The 21,877-nt window shown below is 41.4% G+C and overlaps 2 protein-coding genes across 2 annotated transcripts in view; one reads left to right on the top strand and one right to left on the bottom strand.

Annotated features, from left to right (window-relative positions):
* Positions 1-21,877, bottom strand: part of LOC127517609 (uncharacterized) — a 117,675-nt gene that overhangs the window by 80,827 nt on the left and 14,971 nt on the right. The gene's annotated exons all lie outside the window — the stretch shown is intronic.
* On the top strand, positions 13,385-18,916 carry LOC127517613 (L-rhamnose-binding lectin CSL2-like). Its single transcript, XM_051903505.1, has 13 exons — positions 13,385-13,981; positions 14,169-14,293; positions 14,481-14,516; positions 14,778-14,822; positions 14,934-15,063; positions 15,222-15,331; positions 15,433-15,477; positions 15,576-15,711; positions 16,660-16,775; positions 17,720-17,764; positions 17,918-18,056; positions 18,311-18,420; positions 18,563-18,916. Coding segments are annotated over exons 2-13 (999 nt in total). The 5' UTR covers positions 13,385-13,981; positions 14,169-14,208; the 3' UTR covers positions 18,565-18,916.

Genomic DNA, 21,877 nt, shown 5'->3' with positions numbered 1-21,877 from the left:
TAAACACATGGTCATTCATATATTTTACTTCCAAAAACTGTATTTTACTGAAAATAATCTGTAGTATATACTATAAATATTATATACAGTATATATACAGTGCGCAACGTAAATGAGTACACCCCCTTTGAAAAGTAACATTTTAAACAATATCTCAATGAACACAAAAACAATTTCGTCTAATTATTTATTACACAGGTGTCTAGCAGACAGTTGACTATAAAAGGGTTTCATGTTGTCAGCAATGGCACCACATGGAAGAGAAATGTCACAAGACCTGAGAAAGAAAATAATTTCTTTACACCAGAAAGGTGAAGGCTACAAGAAGAACAACAAAGCTTTACTTATCAGTCAGAATACTGTAGCAAAAGTGGTACAAAAAATTAAAAAGATGGAACTGCAACCATCTCACAGAGACGTCCAGGTCGTCCACGAAAGTCCTCAACAGGAGCGTCTTCTGATGAGAAGGGTTGAAGAAAATTGGCATGCAAATTCACTGCAAGTATCTAAAGAAGTAGAAAGCCAAACTGTGGTGACTATTTCCTGTGACACAATACGGCATATACTGCAGAGGAATGGCAGGCATGGGTGCCGTCCACGAAAGAACCCTCTCCTAAAGCCCAGGCACAAAAAAGCCCGCCTAAAGTTTGCCAGGGCCCATGCTGACAAAGATGAAGACTACTGGGACTCTATACTCTGGAGTGATGAGACCAAGATAAATGTTTTTGGAACTGATGGCTTCAAAACTGTATGGCATGGCAAAGGTGAGGAATACAAAGAAAAATGCATGGTGCCTACAGTGAAACATGGTGGTGGCAGCATCCTTATGTGGGGCTGCATGAGTGCTACTGCTGTCGGGGAGCTGCATTTCATTGATGGCATCATGAATTCACAGATGTACTGCTCTATACTGAAAGAGAAGATGCTACCATCACTCCGTGCCCTTGGTCGTCGTGCACTTTTCCAACATGACAATGATCCTAAACACACATCTAAGACCAATGCTGTTCAAAAAATCTTTCTTTTCGCCGTTACCACAAACAAGCTGCGTAGCCACTTGAATCTGAGCGCAGCAGGAGCTCTAGGTTACCGTAGAAACGTAAGTGGTTTGCCTTTGATGGCTGTCGTGACACTCGCAAACAGCACTTAACACGCACTTTGGCCGGTACAACCTGAAATATATTATTATTATAAACTTTATCAACTAAGGGTGTGTAAATGATGAGCAAATTTTCATGTTTGGGTGAAGTATCCTTGTAATATTTTCTTACACACAAAATGGGTACCTTCAACCACAGTATAATTTAGATTTTAAATGTACTGCTCTGTATTTTTTTCTATTTTGCAGGTGTTCATGGAGTTCAACAGGATTGTGGGAAAGAACCTCAAGCAGGAATTCTATAAAAGCATTGATTGACACAGTCTTCATCTAATTGATATCTTTCGATTTAGGAGAGGTAATGTTGGACAGCTGTTGACACAGCTTTCACAACAAACCAGGGTTAATCAATTTCCATTATACAGTAATGAAAACATGTCACAATAAGTGATACTATATTGGTTGTCCAATACAAATTGTGCTTTGTTGGTTCAGCTTTCCTGTAGATCATTTCTTGTTATTCTAGCTATGTAACATTGTTTTTTATTTTACTACCCAACAGACTCAAGAGCCAACTGATATTACGTCACTGGTGCTCAGAGGGCTCCCGATTGTCCTTGGTGACAACCCAACGAATTTCTTCCACTAGGTATTCAAGCTGGCCACCACGGCACCGGGAGTCCAAGATCTCACGTACCTCGTAGGCTGCACCGTCGTCCAGGATGAGTGGAAGGGGGGGTTCGGCTGCTGCTACGCCAGGCTCTGTGGAGAGAGGAACAGAAGGGTGGTGAGGCTTCAGAAGTGACACATGGAAAGTGGGGTGAATGCGGTACTGAGGTGGAAGCTGGAGCTGGTACGTGACCGGGTTGACCTGCTTGGTGATGGTGAATGGGCCAATGAACCTGGGACTCAGCTTCCGAGGGTTTAACCTCTTAGCTGCTCGAAGATACTCTAGGTTTTTATGGTCGGTGAGTACAAAGAAGGGGTGTTTGGCTCCCTCCAGCCAATGCCTCCACTCTTCAAGGGCGAGCTTTATGGCAAGTAGCTCCCTGTTGCCGTTGTCGTAGTTGGTCTCCGCAGGGTTGAGCTTGCGGGAGAAGAAGGCACATGGATGGAGTCTACTTGGTGTCCCCTGCTGCTGAGATAACACCGCCCCAACTCCAGTGGTGGAGGCATCCACTTCCACAACGAAGGGTAGATCGGGATCAGGGTGGACAAGGAGTGGAGCGGTGGTGAAGGCTTCTTCAGGGTATTGAATGCGGTGGTGGCAGCTGCTGTCCAGGACAGAGACTTGGGCTTGTGGCGGAGTAGGTTTGTGAGTGGACCGGTTATGGAGCTGTAATTCTTGATGAAGCGGCGGTAGAAGTTGGCAAAGCCGAGGAAACGCTGGAGTTCTTTGATAGTTGACGGAGTGGGCCAGTTCCTGATGGCGTCCACCTTCCTCTCGTCCATCCGGATGCCACTGCTGTCGATGTTATAGCCAAGGAACTGCACTGAGGGCTGGTGGAAAGAGCACTTTTCAGCTTTCAGGAAGAGATGGAACTCCCTCAGGCATTTCAGGACCTCCGCAACGTGTTGGCGATGTTTGGCCAAGCTCCGGGAGTAGATGAGGATATCATCGATGTACACCAAGACAAACTTGTGGAGGAACTCCCGGAGCACCTCATGGATGAAGTCCTGGAATACGGAGGGGGCGTTGACCAGGCCATACGGCATAACAAGATATTCATAGTGGCCGGTGGGTGTGACGAAGGCGGTCTTCCACTCGTCCCCCTCACGTATCCGGATGAGGTTGTAGGCGCTGCGGAGGTCCAACTTGGTGAAGACAGTGGCACCACAGAGATATTCCAGTGCAGCTGGGACGAGAGGAAGGGGGTAGCGAAATTTGACGGTAATGATGTTGAGTGCTCTATAGTGGATGCAGGGCCACAAGCCTCCGTCTTTTTTTGCCACAAAGAAGAAACTCGAAGCAGCAGGGGAAGTAGACGGGCGGATGTAACCTTGCGCCAGGGCCTCTTTGATGTATTCTTCCATGGCCTTCTCCTCTGGGATTGACAGGGGGTAGATTTTACCCCTAGGCACTGACTCACCTGGAAGCAGGTCGATGGCGCAGTCCCATGGCCGGTGTGGAGGCAGCTTGGAAGCTCGCTGAGGGCAGAAGACGTCGCTGAAGGGGGCGTAACACGACGGAACATCCACAGAGTGTGTTTCGATGGGACTCTCAATGGAAGTGCCACAGACTGAGAGATGTTCAGGACGAGGAGACGGAGGAACAGGAAGCTCAGAGAAACAGCTGGAGAAGCATGTGTCCCCCTACTTCAGGACCTCGCCAGTCTTCCAGGAGATGACTGGGTTGTGCTGCTCCAACCAGGGACGCCCTAGTATCACGTCAGCGGTGGATTCCTCCAGAACCAGCAGATGTAACTGTTCCACATGGAGGATTCCCACTTGCAACTGGATGGGCCCGACGCACCAAAGTACTGATTTCCTGCTGAGAGGCTTCCCGGTCACTGAGTGGATCTGGTAGGTAGACGGCGTGGCCGTGGTCTTGAGCTTGAGTTGCCGGCAGAGGGCGCCGGAGATGAAGTTGCCTGCTGACCCAGAATCGAGGAGTGCGACCACTGGAAGGGAAACATCAGCAGCAGTAAGGTTTACAACAGTGGTGAGTGGTTTCATCTTTGTTGTCGAGGGAATGATGGCACTCACCATGGGACGAGGAGGACGAATTGGGCATGTGGAGATTACATGCCTAGGAGAAGCACAGTACAGACACAGATTCTGGGTCAGCCACCTCTGCCGTTCTGAAAGGGTGAGCCGGGAATTTTCCAGGAGCATGGGTTCGTGGGCTGGTTCTGGAGGGCTGACGGATTCTGGTCGGTGGGGAGTGATGTTAAACAGTGGCTGGCCCTGGTGTTCTTCAAGACACGACTGCATACGAGTGGCGAAGCGGATGGAGAGTTGGATGAACCATTCTAGCCTGATGGAGTCCTCATATGCAGCGAGATGCAACCGCACTCGAGGGTCCAAACCTTGACGGTAGGTTGTTATCAGAGCCTGTTCGTTCCAGCCACTCGAAGCTGCTAGTGTTTTGAATTGCAAATCATAATTATTTACTGATATTGAACCCTGTTTCAAATTGTACAGTTTCTCACCAATTGAAGAGTCGGTTGCAGGCTTTCCGAAGACCTCCCAGAAATGAGCGCCGAAACCAGAGTAGGACTAGGTAACAGGGTTATTTTGGGACCAGATGGAATCGGCCCATTGCAGTGCTTTGCCTTGTAACTGTGAAATTATGAACGCTACCTTAGAGGTGTCGGTGGGGTAATAGTGCGGTTGCATCTCCAGGACCAGCGCACATTGTAGGAGGAATCCACTGCAATCCTCCGCCGATCCAGAGTAGGGCGCTGGTTTGGCCATGGGACTGGCGTGCATGGGCGGTGAAGGAGTGTTGGTTGTGTTGATGGATGTGATCGTTGGTGGAGGTGAAGTCAGGTTGACGGTGAGTGCTTGGCGCAAAGCGTCAACGAGCTCTTGAAATGGATCTTGATGACTCATGCTGTTGTTTAGCGGTATTGGTCCGGTCTTCTGTTACAATACAGAAGGGTCGGAGACAGAAGATGGCAGAGATGGTAGTTTTATTCAACAGCAGCAGAGTAAACAGTCGTGCAGGTAAGTATAAGGTGAACTTTGCAGGTGAATAGTGAGATGAGAGTTGATGATACTGTCCTTTTGTGTTGAATAGGTGAGGATCCTGGAAGACAGTGGAGAAGACACTTAGCTGAAGACTGGAGACATTCACACACAGACTGGGAACACAAGGAGATACTAGAAGACGCTGGAGACAGGTAAATAGATCGCTGGGAGTCCTTGAGGTAGGCATGTAGGTAAGTCTAGATGCGAACGAGACCGGACAGTGACTGAGTGTGTGTGAGTGTCTTTTGTAGTGGAGGTGATGAGCGTGCTGATGAGGTGCAGGCGCGTGTGATCAGTATTCCGGAGATGGAGAACGCTGTGATTGGTGGGTGTTGGAGCCTGGTGTGTCTGTGACACATGACAACATAATCCTTTTATTAACTGATAGTCCTTGCGTTTGATAAAATGTGTGCATAGAGCTTAAAGGGTTAGTTCACCCAAAAATGAAATTTCTGTCATTAATTACTCACCCTCATGTCGTCCCAAACCCATAAGACCTTTGTTCCTCTTCGGAACACAAATTTATTTTATTTTAAAATTATTACACAAAGTTATTTTTGATTAAATCTGAGAGTTTCTGAACCACACATTGGCAGCAACGTCATTGCACCTTTTGAGGTTGTATACCAGTAAATATATACCAGTTATCACTGTAAAGCTGCTTTGACACGATCTGCATTGTTAAAAGCGCTATATAAAGGTAGTAAAGACATCGTTAAAATAGTCCAAGTGACAGTGGTTCATGAAGCGATGAGAATACTTTTTATGCACAAAAACAGCCGATGCTGTACACGTGAGCAGCACAATGCATGCGTGTGATGCTGACACAGGAGCCGGCCAATACTCATTCTGATGTAAACATAAACTGAAAGGTCCAGAAGGGTGGTGGAGTTGAGGAAATCATAGGGGAGGGATGGTGGGCCAGGACCGTGAAGCAGAGGGTTGTGGTGCAGTGGCAGGCCTGGGTCGTGGAGCAATGGTGGGCCAGGACCATGTAGCAGTGGCAGGCCTGAATTATGGAGCAATAGTGGGCCAGGACCATGGAGCAGTGGCAGGCCTGGATTGTGGAGCAATAGTGGGCCAGGACCATGGAGCAGTGGCAGGCCTGGATCCTCAAGTAATGGTGGGCCTGGATTGTGGGGTAAAGGACCACACCACGCGTTAGGAGTGAGATCGCACGTGGTAAAAAAAAGAGTGAAAATCGGTTTGTGTCAATACCAACGATTGATGAGAGTGTTTGCTAACCATCTCATTTTGTGGGCGGACATCGACACTGAAAGCTCAGACTCTGCCATCTAAGCCCCTTAAAGTGACATCTTGCTTAAATGGCAGGGCATACATGGCAGCAGGTCAGGCTGGTGCTGCTCTGCAGCCTGTGGCCGCAGGTGGAACTGTTCCAGGTCTTTGTTGAACTATTAAAATACTAATGTATTTCTTTGTAGAGGCTGCCTTGATAGCCCCCTCAGGGTAGAGTAGTTTGTCTCCTCTCCTACAAGGTTTAGAGAGCTGTTGTGAAACTAAGAGACTAGCATTGGCCCATGGGGCCGCCTGACATTGTTACCTGGTTAGCATCTCTCCTCCTAATTCTGATTAGGATAGCTAAGGCTTTCATGGTAGAAGAATCAGCCACCTTAGAGATTTAAGATTGAGTGATTATGCCTCCTCTCTTTGTTGGGAGTTGCTCTGTAGAAGCTGCTGCTCTGAGGAGCGCCAGGTAGATCTATGCCTTTTGGCTGCCCTGATAGTTGGCCTGGGCTATGCACTAGGGAGGGCGGTCTGCTAAGCATTCCTGCCCCTGACCCCTCATTATGTGAGTGTAGGTTCTGTTTTTGGCATCCCTAGTGCTGGCCTTCTGTCAATAGAGAGTCATCTGGCCAAGACCCACCCCCTTCTGATGGAATGCAGGTTGGTGTAGAGGCAGAATAGGTAGCGACTAGGGTCATAGGCCGTTGGATAGGCCTCCCCGGTGCAGTTGTCTCCTGGGCGGTGCAGGCCCCTTTCACTTTGTGAATAGTATGCTCTTTGCTGTGGCCCCGCATTTCAGAACCTAGTTAACTGTTAGGCCCTAGCTAGGCTCTCCCTCAAGCCCACTAAACTGACGTTCAAGCGTTGGGTTGATTATGGGTGGCTTTTTCAATGAAAGGCCCCCATTCCCCTTGGGCTGAGTGCAGATATAATTTCTGTCATGATAGAGTCTCTATGATAGGCCTCTACCCTGTAGCATTCTCAGCGTCTTGCAGATAGTACTCCCTTGTTAAAACAAGGTGTTTCTGAGTTCTTCGCTTATAGCTCTGTTTTTATCTGCCCTTCACCATTGTGGCTTAGGAGAGCGGTATTGTAACCTTCACTGATGTCTGGTTATTTGGTACACTCCCTTGTTGTTTTTTTCCCTTGAGCATTGCCACAAGCTGACGCCCGTGTTCATCTGGAGTAGTAGGCCCAGGTGGGCCTCCTCCAGGGCATAATGGCATATGTTTGTACTCCCCTGCTTTAAGGGTAAAAGTGCTTTTACTGAGTACACTGCTTGATGGTAATGTAATAAGTCCCAGGCTTAGGCACTGTGTAGACAGTCTATCTCTGCTACTAGACTTGCTATAAGGTAGCTGGCCTTAGCAGGCCACCCTTCAGAGTGAGTCCCCACCATGTTAGGCTCTTAGCAGTAGCTAATATGATTGCCGTCAGGTAGTAGGCCTTAGTAGGCCTCCCTGTGACCGAGCCCCATCAGTGTGGAGGTTGTAGCAATGAGACACGCTCTGGGTAAGTGGCCTTAGCAGGCCTCCCTGTGAGTGAGTCCCAAGCACTCTGGGTATGTGACAGTTAGCAGAGGCATGCTATCAGGTAGCTAGCCTTGGTAGGCCTTCCTGTGAGTGAGCCCCCAACACTTTGTTTTTTTTTTGCAGCTAGCAATGACTCATTATTGGATAAGTAGGCCTTAGCAGGCCTCTTTGTGAGCGAGTCCCCATTAGTGTGGGTACTTTTTAACAGCAAGTCTTGCCTTTGGTTCTGGCCTTAGCAGACCTCCCTGCTAAGCGAGTCCTCATCTTGTTGGGTACTTGGTAGCCAGAAGATTCACCGTCGGGTAGCTGTCTTAGCAGGCATCCCTGTGGGTGAATCCCCAGTATTTGGGTTCTTGGCAGCTAGCAACGACTTGCTATCAGAGATGGTCTTGGCAGGCCTCTCTGAAGGTGTGCCCCAACAGTGTGGGTGCTATATTTAGCCACTTAGAACTGGCTACCAGGCAGCTGGCCCTATCCCCAGCCGTTGGGTATCGGTCAGCAAGGTCTTGTTGGCAGGTGGTTGGACTTTCTGGCTCCCCTGAGACCGCATGTTACTACGTGTAGCTGGCTTGGCTAATCTAGTTCACCTTCGCATTCTAGCCTATAGCCTGGTCGACCTAATAGGTCGAGCTTGTTGTCTCCTCATTCTGAGAGTGGATTTAAGTACTTTGCTCCCTAAAGCTGGTCAGATGTTGAAGGCTTCTCTCGAGGCCTTCCAGTTAGATCAGCCCTCAGGCTGGGAGCACTCCCCTCAATAGGGTCCCCTTTAGATTGCATGGCCTCCTTAGCACTTTGAAACATAGGTGCTTTGTAGATCCTAGGATCGAGCAGATTAACTCCCCTCACTTACAAGGGTTGATAGCGCTTTGCTGAGTCCTGCTCTCCAGGATGCCTGTCTCTAAGGTCCGCTCTGAGTTAGTTTACTGCTTTTGCGGTCCCTCTTTCTGGATGTCTCTCCGGGAGACTTATGTAATCTAGAGACTCTGTTTCTGAAGAAACAGACAGGTTGCTGGCCAGACTAGGTTACTAGTGAATTGGTAACAGACCAGGTCGGCCTCCCTGGTGGCATTCGGTGTTGACTTTGTTCCCCTGAGAAGTGACTGGCTGGGGGTCCCTCAGGTTCCCTAGCCACATTCCCTTAAAGGGTCCCCTTCTGTTGAAGTTGTTGGTTCCAGGCCTTTGAGCGGCCTTGGCAGGCCTTCATGTATAAATTATGGAGGCCTCTTTGAGGTTTATAGCTTGGGCTTTGACCGTAGAGAGTGCTGTCACTGACAGCCCAGTTGTGACCCATAGGGAGAGTGGGTCTGGCATCTCATTTGAAACTGCTTGATTTTGACAGATGCCATACGTTGGCATGCACTCCCCTCAGCATGGCAGTGTGGGTATATTGTTCCCCTAGTGTTTCGATGCAGTGCAAGTTTCCTTTCGAAAGGGAACGTCTCAGGCTAAGCATGTAACCATGGTTCCCTGAGAACAGGGAACAAGATGCTGCGTCTTCCAGCCATGCCTAGGAGCCCGCCTGCATAAAGTCCCTTCAGACGATAAGTGGATGACATGTTATCTAGGTGCCCCTTATATACTTTCGGGTCGCACCAGTATGATGTCATGGGTTGTCACCGGTCAATATGATATTGCCGTGATTTGATAAGTGTTTCAGACACCGGTTCACGTGGAGGTGTTCCCCTAGTGTTTCGACGCAGCGTCTCGTTCCCTGTTCTCAGGGAACCATGGTTACATGTGTAACCTGAGACATTGTTCTGGCTGAATAGGACATGGAAAGTAAGGGAAAGGCCTCAGTGAACGTGACACGACAGAGTTCAGATAGGGCCTTGGTGGCTGTAGCATGGGGCACCATGAATCAATGGACAACCATCCTTGTCGCATCAGGGCAGACAGGAAACTCAGGGATGACCAAACCAAATGCAGTGATGAGGGGACTAGGAACAACCTCTCTGGCCGTGACGGTAGGAGCTGCTATGGACGTTGCTGCAGGAGAAGTGTGTGCAGCCCAAACAAACATGATGGTGTAAGACTTGATTTTCCTGCTAAGACAAAAGCTGAGATCAAACACCCTGTAATAAAACAATAGATTCACAAGATACATAATATGTGGTATATAGACATTCTTAGTGAACTTTCAGTGTCTTGAGTCAGGGGGAAAGGAGAGGGACTCGGTAGGGGAGCTAGGAGAGAGGTTTGTGCAAGGCGGTGTCCTATGCCATTTCGTTGAGATCTTCTCTCCAGATTAGTGAGTTTTATTGTTTTATTGCAGGGTGTTTGATTACAGCTTTTGTCTTAGCAGGAAAGACTAAAAAAAAAATCTTTGTGCTCTCCATCAGACATGTGTGTTCTCCAACCTTTCTTTCATATTCAAATAAATTCTCAAAAGAAAACAATTGATAACAGCCTAAAAACAAGAAAATTGTATCCAATTCAATATTGAAATCACAAAAATCTTTAAAGTATGTGCTTGCAGTGTATTGAATGATCCACAGCAAACAAGACTATTTCTGGTTTCCAGTCTGGTCTGTTGTTGTCCACACAACACACATGCCAGGACAGCTGCAGGGTCAATTCAAAGGTGTGCCTTCAAAAAGATCAGTGAGATGATAAGTCACTCTGGACAAATTACTCAGGAGTCCCTCTAGAGACCAGCAATAGAATTTGGATGATGTTATTCCAATTTAGGTTTCATTTCTTGTTGTGTATGCAAACAAGGAGATCTTTAAAGTTAAAGCAAGGGGTGTCATTCTTCATCTCCGCTGTTGCTATCATGTCCCTGATAAGTAATGTAGTTGTCTAATAAACACCACCCCTACCACCACCACCACCACCATCCTAAAAAAAATTTTGGGAGTCTCTGGCATGGCTGCAATGACGTGATGAGGCTCTGCCGTGGCGGCCATGACAACTGTAAGCTCTGGCATGGCAGCCATGATGGTTGAAGGCTCTGGCGTGTTGGCCATGATGTGAAGAGGCTCTGGCTTGGCAGTCATGATGTGAACAGGCTCTGGCTCGGCAGGTACTGGGGAGTTGCAGAATCCTACATCTGCAACTCCCACAGTAAACAGGGATCCACTCAATGACAAAGCATAGTCTTTATACTTGGCAAGAGTCACCGGACAGTCACTTTCAGGCATTAAGTAACTCCAACAATCATTTAATCCTTTGATTATAAATAAATGCCTAATAAATTATTACCAAATAAATGCATTGCCTTTTAAAATGTAATACCATAACTGTATATGTATGGTTTAACCAATTCACTTTTTACTCTAATATTAATAAAACTATTTTCTGTTAATATCGTGAACATTTTTGTATCCATTAAGTATTCAAAATATACTATACTCTAAACACTTATTTGTATTAGTAGTATTTTTTTTTTTTTTTTTTTAAATGTTACTTCTATCAAGGTTTTGACAGCAGTCTTCTAAACAAGGAGAACCCAGATGCAGAATGACCAAGGAATTACATTTATTGACAAGACAAGGCACAATCAGGATGGTGATGAGGAAGGACAATCAAAACAGCAGGTCAGGGCACGCAACAGGAGAACAGGGGTAGGCAGCTGAGATCTGACCCGGGCAACGATAGGCAGGAGAATTGAGATGAAGCAGCACTAGACAGAACACTGAAGATCAGCCAGTAGCTTGAGGAACCAAAGACTTGACACTTGAAGCTGCTACTGAAGCTGCACCATAACTGCCAGGTCAGGAAAATAAGCTGCCAGGTGTCACAGTCTGTTCTGTTCAGTTTCAGTTTGTATGGACTCTCATTTTGTTTTCTTCTGTCACATGTTCCTTTGTTCAGTTTACTGCCTCTCGTCTGTCCCCGTGGTTACCATCATTATTAGTTCATTTGTATCAGCTGTGTCCCATTCATTAGTCTCATCTGCGTTTGCTTTATTAGTTGGTCCCTCACACTCATTCCCTGTCCGTTCAGCATGTATGTTGTGTTGTACCTGATCGTCTGCCTGTTGGATAGTGATGGGCAGATCGAGGCTTCGTGAAACACTGAAGCAGTTGAAGCAAATGTGCCGTGATGTGTCGAGGCTTCGAAACAACCTGACACCCATCTCCACGGTGACCCCTAGTGGTCAAAACAGTGTAAATGCAACAAAACTCAGGCCAAACATGCATTAAAAATACCCTTTAACAAATGTATTGCAAAAGTTTTATTGAAAGTAAAAATCAATCAAATGCTATTAACTAATCATCGAATAAGATTAAATATAGAGTGTCTGTATAATATGTGTTCTTTTATCAATTTTCAAGGCTTGTTTCTCTGTTCCATGGCTCAAGCTAAACAGGCCAATAGGAGATTAATAACTACCATTATTCATTTTAATTATTCTAATGTCTAATTAAAACATCTACAAATGTATAAAACTGATCAGAGATCAGGTAAAACCATAGGGTAAAGCCCTAGACACTTGTTCATTAGTTCTCAGTGAATCTACGTGATTCATGGGTTCACTTTATCATTGCCCTCTATCGGTGAACCATTGAAATTTATGAAGCTTCGTTTACTAAAAATCATGTGACTTTGGCAGTTTGATACACGCTCCGAATCACTGATTCGAAACAAAAGATTCATGAAGCTTCGGAGCTTCATGAAGCAGTGTTTCAAAATCAGCCATCACTACTGTTGGATTGTTCATTAAAACCTGTATTTTGGATTTATTCTCTTCGTCTGTGTCTGCCTTCCTGCAACCCAGCGTGACACCAGGAGGACACTGGAAGCAGGACAGGGCAGGAACCAACACAAGACATACACATAACAAAAACAATAGGACAAATAACAAGACATAACAAGAGCAAAATGAAAACTGATGAAGAACTGAAGAACTATGACAAGAGAAAAAAAAGAGAAACTAACTTAACTAGAGTTACCAAAAATAACAAGAAATAAATTCTAGAAATAACTGGAATAAGACTAGTTAGCAATAAAATGAAAGTCAAAAGACAAAATCAATAAATAGGACTTGGGAGAAGTAAAGCAAAAGATTTAGACTAGCAAACTTGAGCAGAACAAAGAAAAACTTAAAAACGCAAAATGAATAAAATACAAAGCTAGAACTAACAGGTAAATCTAAATAAGCACTGTCTAATAAGACCTGTAGACAAGAAATGCTCACATACAAAGGATACACGCAACGAATCAGCAGAGACATGAGGGAAAGGAACACAATATAAAGGAAACAGAGCACACAAGGATCAGGTAAACACAATTAGTGAAACAAGGTGTTACGACCCTATGGTTGTGTTTTGTTCTATTTCTGTTTTTCTGTGAGGCCATATCCACACAGAGCCAGAGCTTTCCCTATCTGATCTTTTTTTTTTTTTTCCTCGTCTCAAGAAATATTTGTGTACACACGAATCCACTGAAACCAACTCAAAACGATATAGTATACATACCAGATCAGTATGTGGCGCTGTATTTTCTGCCATAGAGAGCATGCGCCTAAACCTTTCGTGCTGTATACAAACTTTAGTAAAGCTTAGAAATAAAGTTTTTTAGTAAAAAAAAACACATGAAAACACAAGGGTGTCTTTTTTAGATTTATCCACTCTGGGACCCGGTTTCAAAAAATAGCAGTTTCATGCTCCCAAATGCCGTAATCTGTCTGGACAAAACGCCTATACGATACAAAATGTTTGCATATACACCTAAACACGTCTCCATGTGGACAGGCCCTGAGTTCAGTGTGTGTCTGTCTAGGAACATCATCCTAGATGGTTCTTGCAGGCTATGTTGATGCTCTGTCCTGATTGGTGCACAGTATTTTAAAAAGCATGTCATCACTTCCTCTACAGAGAGATCTTTTGTTTCGAGCAGAGTGTTTGGTTGTATAGTGCAGAGTCTGTGTTTGTTAGGACTCTGAGTATTGCTTGATGTGGATTGTTTGTATTTGAGGAACTTTGTTATATTTGACCCATTTTCCTGTTTTTGACGCTGAGTTTGGATTGCCCTTTCAATTTTGTTTGCCTGGTTGTATATATTGTAAATACCGTTTATTTGGGAAAGTAGGGAGTCTGACGCCATTTTGTTTATTGTAAACTGTTTGATCTTTGTTATTTGGTTAGGGAGTTAGGTTTGTATATTGTATTTTTCTTTTCTTTTCTTTTCTTTTCTTTTCTTTTCTTTTCTTTTCTTTTCTTTTCTTTTCTTTTGGGTTAGGGTTTAGGAAAGAGGTTTTAAAACAAGGAAGTTTTGTTTATTTGGTCCCAGTCAGCTCCTGAATCACAATTCCCAAATTTAAAGTCAATAAATTTATCATTGTTCAATTTCACTACATTTCTACAAGTCTTTCATGTTGTCTTTCTACAAGTCTTTCTACAAGTCTTTCATGTTGCACCCTTTCCCCTAGACAGGGCGTAACACAAGGACTAGACAAGGACTTAACAAGGTAAATATCATATCAGTCATTGTTATTTGTGCAAATAAAGTATCTAGGGGAAAATATTTGCACTTATTTGCAAGTATTTACACTAACTCCTGTGAAATTGTTCAGGAATTTTCTATAACAATAGGAAGTGTTTGCACAAGATCACATTTTTTTTACATCAATGTATTTACTTTCAAATATGTTTAAGGGAACATTGGAAGAGTAATCAGACAACAGGCCATATAAATATGAATCAACTTATCAGAGGCTACATGTACACCTTTGACAGCAACAACAGAACCATGTTCTCGATCAGTGTCCTTCTGCTTACTTGTAAGTTTCTTTCATCTGACTAAATTACAAAATCAGATGCATAGTGAACAGTAAAATATAGCTGCACTTTTAGACATTTCAACAGCTCTATTCTGGGTTAAATTTAGGACGGAGAATAGTGTGAATGGCTTTAAGATTTGCATGGCACAGATATTTTAATAATTTATCTTATGTTGTTGTCTTACAGTGGTGTTTCTAAACTCCAGATTGCTGATATCTGCAGGTATTTAACCATGAACCACATCAACAATCACCAGTTAAGCAAAGACTAAGATTATATGACTTAATTGTGAAGTTCATATTTGTTGTTTGTGTGTGGGTTTTGTGGTGTCAATATGTCACCGTACTGTGTTGTGTGTTTTTTAATTATTTAGTATTTTCCTAATGGAGTATCTGAAGTTTATTGTTTTCTCCTCGTACTTTGGCAAACACCTTGTTACAAATGACAAATAATACCTTGAAGGGGGGCTCTTTAATTTTCCAGAGACTGTAGTTACGTGTGATGGGTTTGTCCAGCTTCTCAGTTGTGGTAAGATGTTGTAGTGTTACAATCAAGTTGAAGTTATTTATTATATCAATTATTTTTGTTATTGTTTTACCAAAGTAATCCATTATGTAATGATGTTTTTTGTCTATTCAGACTCTGGTGTGATCAGTGTACAATCAGCAACATTTGGTCGTACAAGCAGCGAGATTTGCAGCGTTGGACGGCCACAAGGACAAACCTCTAATACTCAGTGTTCAATGGATGTTCCTGCCATCTCTAAACTGTAATGAGCTTTTTCATTGTCTTTTTGCTTGTGACTCCAGACGGAAGAATTGAATTCGAGTCTCTTGTTTACTCTGTGGTTAGTTAGTTGATTTGTAAGTTATATTGACTTACTGACTTGGAAAATTTTTTAGTGATATTGACATTATCTTTCAACAGGTGTGATGGACTGAGAGAGTGTGAGTTAAACACTCAAGGACTTGCAGCACAAGATCCATGCTATGGAACCTACAAGTACTACACTACCAACTACATTTGCGTCCAAGCAGGTTTGATTTCTCTCTCTCTCTCTCTCCTCCATTTCCTGTTTATTATCATTTACATCTCTGTGCAAGCCTGTAATTATCTTCTGTCCTGTAACTTCTTCCAGAAACAAGTGTGACTTGTCATGGTGGATACAATTACTTGAAATGTGGTGAGGTATTTTTCCTTTTCCACAACTCTTATTTTGTTTCAAGAAATCAGATCACATGGATTAATTTAAGAAATCCTATTATTTCTCTCTCCATGAAGAAAATGGTAAGATTCAGATAAATACTGCAAACTATGGACGTACAGATAAAATCACCTGCTCGGCAGGACGTCCATCCAGTGAGCTCCAAAACACCAACTGCTATTCTCCCAATGCACTGGCTTCTTTGTCAAAAAGGTATAGATGGCTTTAAATTGCTTTAAAATCTATATTCTTTATCTTCTTTAAATACGATCCCAACATTCTCAGAACATTCTGGCAATGTTCTCTCAAAGTTATGAACAAACATTCTTCCTTAAAGGTCCATTGTGTAACATTTAGGAGGATCTATTGACAGAAATGCAATATAATATACATAATTATGTTTTCAGTGGTGTATAAAGCTCTTACATAATGAAGCGTTATGTTTTTATTACCTTAGAATGAGCCATTTCTATCTACATACACCCACGGGTCCCCTTACATCGAATTCGCCATTTTGCGCCACCATGTTTCTACAGTAGCCCTAAACAAACAAACTGCTCTATAGAGTGCGTTTGCTTGACTGGCCACTCTCTTCTGTCTCAGATGATGACCTCTTTGTCCTGTGTTGGCCACTGTAGCTTCTCTATGTGATTCGAAAGGGAGGGGTGAGCGGTGGCCTGAGCTGTTGGTTGCAATTCGCAACCTCACCTCTACATGCCGCTAAAATTTACACACTGCACGTTAATAGAATGTTCATTGAAAGTGGTCTTTGCCATAAATTACAGGAATATTGGGAAAGTGTATTTGATTGTTTTTCTAAAGTGTTAAAAAAACACATTCTATTCTTGGAATATGTAGTAATTTAGAAATGTTTGATATACATGGGAAAAAAAAGCTTTATTATTTGGTATGATAATTGGCAAGAGGATGGTTTTACGAATGTGGAAAACTGATTCTGTGCCTAAGTTTGAAACATTCAAAAGTAATGTTCCCATAATGTTTTCTCTCACATTTGCATAACAAAATAAATAAAATAAAATAAAAAAAAAAACATTCAGAACATTGAGAAAATAATATTTTTATAAAAGTTCTTCAAACATATTTTGTTAGCTGGGATAAACATACAATGACTAATGAAAGCCTCTTTTTTGACATGTAAAGCTGTAATGGCCTGGAAAGTTGTGAGGTTTTTGCGACAGCCACAGTCTTTACTGATCCCTGCTTTGGCATATACAAGTACCTTGCAATCTCCTATTTTTGCCTCCCACCTGGAATTCGTGAGTATTTATTATCCCATTTGATCCTGTTTTATCCTGTTTAAACAAAATGTAATGTTTTTAGATACTCAATTGCATGTTAATTGCAATTAAATAAATGTATTTAATTTTATATTCAATTCAATTAACTGAAACTTATGGTGCTTTTTGGCCGACTTAAGATTTAAGTACATTTTATATGTATTTTCATAATTTCTTCTGTTGTCTTTGAAATATTGGTTAAAGTGTAATGATTTAAAATGTAAAGTAAAACTGTTCATTTTACATTATTACAAAAGTGCATTTCTTTTTTTTTTAGTGTACTTAGGCCTTAAGTGTTTTAAGGGTAACACTTTACAATAAGGTTCATTAGTTAAACATTAGTTAATGTATTAACTAACAGAAACTAACCATGAATAATACATTTGTTACTGTATTTACTAATCTTCATTAACATTAGTTAATGAAAATACAGTTGTTCATGTTAGTTCACAGTGTATTAACTAATGATAACAAGATTTTAATAATGTATTAGTAAATGTTGAAAATAACATTAACAGAGATTAATAAATGCAGTATAAGTGCAGTTCATTATTAGTTGATGTTAACTAATGTAGTTAACTAATGAACCTTATTGTAAAGTATTACCTTTTTATGAAACAGTCATGAAAGTGTACTCTCTTTAAGTGCACTTAAGTGGCCTTTAATTTCATTATTATTACATTATCTGCAAGTACAGTTTTTTTAAAAATACACTTTGAGGTTTGAAGTACACTATAAGTGCACAATCAGTACAACTAAGCACAACTTCTTTTTCACAAGGCAAAGCACAGTCTCCATTTGATATCCTTTTAAAAGGCATGATCACAGTATAGCACACACAATACTTACTAAGACTGTTTTACCTTTATTTTACATTTAGCCTACTTTAATTGCTTTACAACATCTCTCCTTTTTCTGTATAGGTTCAAGTATGGTCTGTGAACATGAGGAAATTGACCTGAACTGTGGTGTGTATTCTGTTGTTACTTTTTTGACTGTTGCTTATTTCTAATGTTTCAGCTGATAATCCAGAGTTTATTACTAAATGGTGAAAGTTATAGTATATAATGACTGTTTTTTTTCATCCAAGAGATTGTAAAACATTGAACTGTTGTTTTCAGAGGATGGAACTGTCATACACATTCACAGCGCTAACTATGGGCGAACTGATAGCAGCACGTGTTCTACTGGACGGCCTGCTTCTCAGCTTGACAAAACTGACTGCTATGCCTTAAATTCACAGACAATAGTCACTAATGGGTCAGTTTACATGCACAATGTACAAATTTTCACATATAATCCAGTCTTTGTCCTGATAAAATAAACAAACAAACAAACAAACAAACAATCCAAACCATGCTGACCAGGCTGGGAGACTAGCTAAGACTAGCCTAGGCTAGTTTAAGAATTTCCTTCCAGCAGGGCAATAAAATGATTTTAACAATAATAGAATCAAGCCAAGGGTTTTTTTTAATCAAGCTTTTGTTTTATCCATTTATATTTTGATGGTGTAGATGTGAAGGGAAAAACAGATGCTCCATATTAGCCTCCAACAGTGTCTTCTCGGATCCATGTTTAGGCACATTCAAATACCTGTACATCTCATACTCCTGCGTATCTAAGTGTAAGTGTTACTGTTCAGAGCAATGAATTTGCATACTTGAGCTTCTAATCTGTTGATTAGTTTTGATTTGGTTTTACTTATGGTGAACTTACTCATCAGGCTATATTGAATATTACTGTTGATATTTTTTCCTGTCTTGCAGAATACGGTTGCTGATCTTGTGTATTTGGGCTCTTCAGTTTTCTGTCAACATCTCTTTTACTTTTGCTGCACTGAAACTAAATCAATTTCTTTCTTAAAGTATCTGTAATATTATGCCATCTTGGGAAATAAAATGTGAGTTTTTTTTTTTTTTTTTTTTCTGATGTAAAGACACGGCAGAAATAGTAACAGAAGAATACTATGCTATTCTGAATTCAGCCTTTGTGTCCGAGTTAAACTAGTGGCTGATACTTTTGAGTAAGTTTTTTCAGACGATTAATATTTCTGTGGTCCTTGGTATACACTATGTTGTGATTTGTATATTTTCTTACAATAAATGCTTTGAAAATGAGAATGAGGTGTGTGCATCCCTTGTTATTAATGTTGGCATGAAACAGAAGTTGTGATAGTAATTTCTTCCCTATTGTGACATATATCCGAGAAATGGTGAAAACGATTAAATAGTTTCTTGAACAAGAAGAAAATGTAGGGCTGCTATGTCAACACGCTAACTATGCCCACAGTGATTGGCTGATAGGGGAGGGGTCTCTGTCAGTGATTTATTCATAAAAAATATTGTTGAACAAGGAATCATGTTGCCATATTCAAATAAAGATTTTAAAATAAAAATGTTGCCATATTCAAATAAAGATTTTAAAATGTAGCCTAAGTGTCACTAATTAAACAAGCTCAGCTAATCGTCAGCTTCTTACATATAAACATGTAAATAACATGCAGACATGTACATATGGGCATGTAAATAACAGCATTATTATGAAGTGTATAAATATGAAGCGTATAACCTATAAATATGAAAATACATTTCTAGCTCTGACTGATTTTAAATCATAATTTTGGCCACCTCTGAAATGGGTCATACTCATACCATTAACTTCACCTGAGCTATTGAATTAAATGCGTTATAATAAAACCACGCCCATTCAGGGGTATGCTTTTCTTGAATATACAAAGAAAATAATTTGTTTAAAATGCATAGGCCTATACACCGTTCAGTTGACAACATTTGGCTTTTTAATGCTGCTAAAATGAATGTTTGAAGCAAACTTTGCTGAAAATATCCACAACTTCAGGATTCATGAATCATTCATTCATAACCATTTTTTTAAATAATTCATTCAAATTAATTAAGCATTTTTAATTAGGCTGCAGCAATTAATATTTTGTCAGAAGCTCTAATAAAATTCATGTTATTTTGTTTAGTTGCCTGTTTATGATCTCTGTTTGAAACAACAACAAAAGAAATGATTCTCAATTTATCTAGAATTATGCAGCTCTTAATATATACAACTCTCTAACCCCCCCCCTGAAGGCCATTGTGTAATTCGCACCCTGTATATACACTATATTGCCAAAAGTTTTGGGACGCCTGCCTTTACATACACATGAACTTTAATGACATCCCATTCTTTATCCGTAGGGTTTAATATGCAGTTGGCCCACCCTTTCCCAGCCTCAACTCTTCTGGGAAGGCTTTCCACAAGGTTTAGGAGTGTGTTTATGGGAATTTTTGACCATTCTTCTAGAAGCGCATTTGTGAGGTCAGGCAGTGATGTTGGCAAGAAGGCCTGGCTCGCAGTCTCCGCTCTAATTCATCCCAAAGGTGAATTTTTAAAATGAAAACGAAAAAACAAAAAATTGGCTTGATTTTTCATTTTTTCGTTCTGGGATTGGAAACTAATAATTAGTTTGAATATTCGATCTCTACATGTGGGCGGGAATGAAACGCCTCTTTCTGCTGATTGGTCAACCAGATGTCAAACCATGTCGTCATCAGTTGTTCATCGGTTCCGCTCAACAGAATAATAGTCCCTCGCTGCTACAGTTGTACGGATTCTTAGCGCGTTAATTGCAACTACATTTCATTTCTTCCTCATAAATATTAATTTACTTTGTAGCTGCACACAACTACCCCCAGCCTACAACTCTGGCACAATACCTGTTTTATTTAACTGACCAGCTATAAAAATCTGTGTGGCAAAGCCGCTTGATGCACTGGGCAGCGCGGAGCAAATGTACAATATACTGACGTAAAACGCAAATCAGTAGCCCATCGATTTAAGTGTAAATATGCAGCAGTCATAATTTTTTGTTTTAGACAACACCCTCTGTTTTGGACATGGAATGAATTTGAAATATGTCAGATATGAAAAGATATTACATGTTATTAGTTCCTTTTTTTACCTTTATATGGGATTTTTTCCCTAATCTTATTAAATATGTAGGTATGCCATCTTTAATGTTAAGTTCTTAAATTTAGTCAACTAAATTAGAATAATATAGGTTGTTACCAATTAAATCAGTATCAACCAAAGGCTTGCAGAGGTGTCAGAGAAGCAGCATCTGAAGCTGCTTTAATTAGATGTTAGATAATGTTGCTCAGAGAGGGCAGTAAATGCTTAGCAATTACAATTGCATAATGTAATGAGATTAATGATTTAAACTATTTTGAATACAGAAATATTAAATGAATGACAAAATGAAACGATATTTGGATTATGAAATTAATGTAGCCAGTAGGTGGCGGCAAGTCACTGTGTTAATGAATGAGTCATTTATTCAACCGATTCGTTCAAAACGTTGATTCATTCAGGATTAAATATCAAGTGAATCTCTAATCTATTGGGCCATTGAAGTCTCTAACGTCATCACTGGCGGCCATCTTGTCACAGGCAAGCTTTCTGGCGGGCTCTGTGGTACCTGATGTAAGGTGAGTGATCTGCACGAACACAAATACTCTTATCTCGCTGAAATCTTGACGGATTTACAAATGGTTTGGTTTCTTACAAACGTTATTAACGTGGTTATAATTCTGGATGCTTGAACATGTTGAAATTGCAGCTTTTCTTTTCGAAAAACAACTTAATTGTGTAGCATAGTTGTGTATCACGGCTATTTGCGCAAGTTATCAAGGCTGAGAACACAATCAAGCTGTTCAATTATATAGGTTTTACTGACACCAATACAATTTTATGACAACTAATCTTTTGTCTAAATTACAATCTTTGTGGATGTGGTTGTACTTATTAGCTGGCTAATAACAAGAAGCTGTGAGCGTGGTTGCAGTTATTAGCTGGCTAATAACAAGAAGCTGTGAGTGTGGTTGTAGTTATTAGCTGGCTAATAACAAGAAGCTGTGAGTGAGACCTAGTAGTTACAGTTTAGCTGCTACCCAGCAATTTTACATCAGTAGGAGAGGCAGAATTGCTCTTTCTTTTCGATATAACTTAAGTTGCACATGATTTCCAATCAGTTTGGTTTGTTTAAAACATCTTACATTATGATACAGGAAATTGCT

Source organism: Ctenopharyngodon idella, chromosome 8 (assembly GCF_019924925.1).
Source record: "Ctenopharyngodon idella isolate HZGC_01 chromosome 8, HZGC01, whole genome shotgun sequence".
Classification (NCBI taxonomy): Eukaryota; Metazoa; Chordata; class Actinopteri; order Cypriniformes; family Xenocyprididae; genus Ctenopharyngodon; species Ctenopharyngodon idella.
This window is presented reverse-complemented; position numbering and strand designations above follow the sequence as displayed.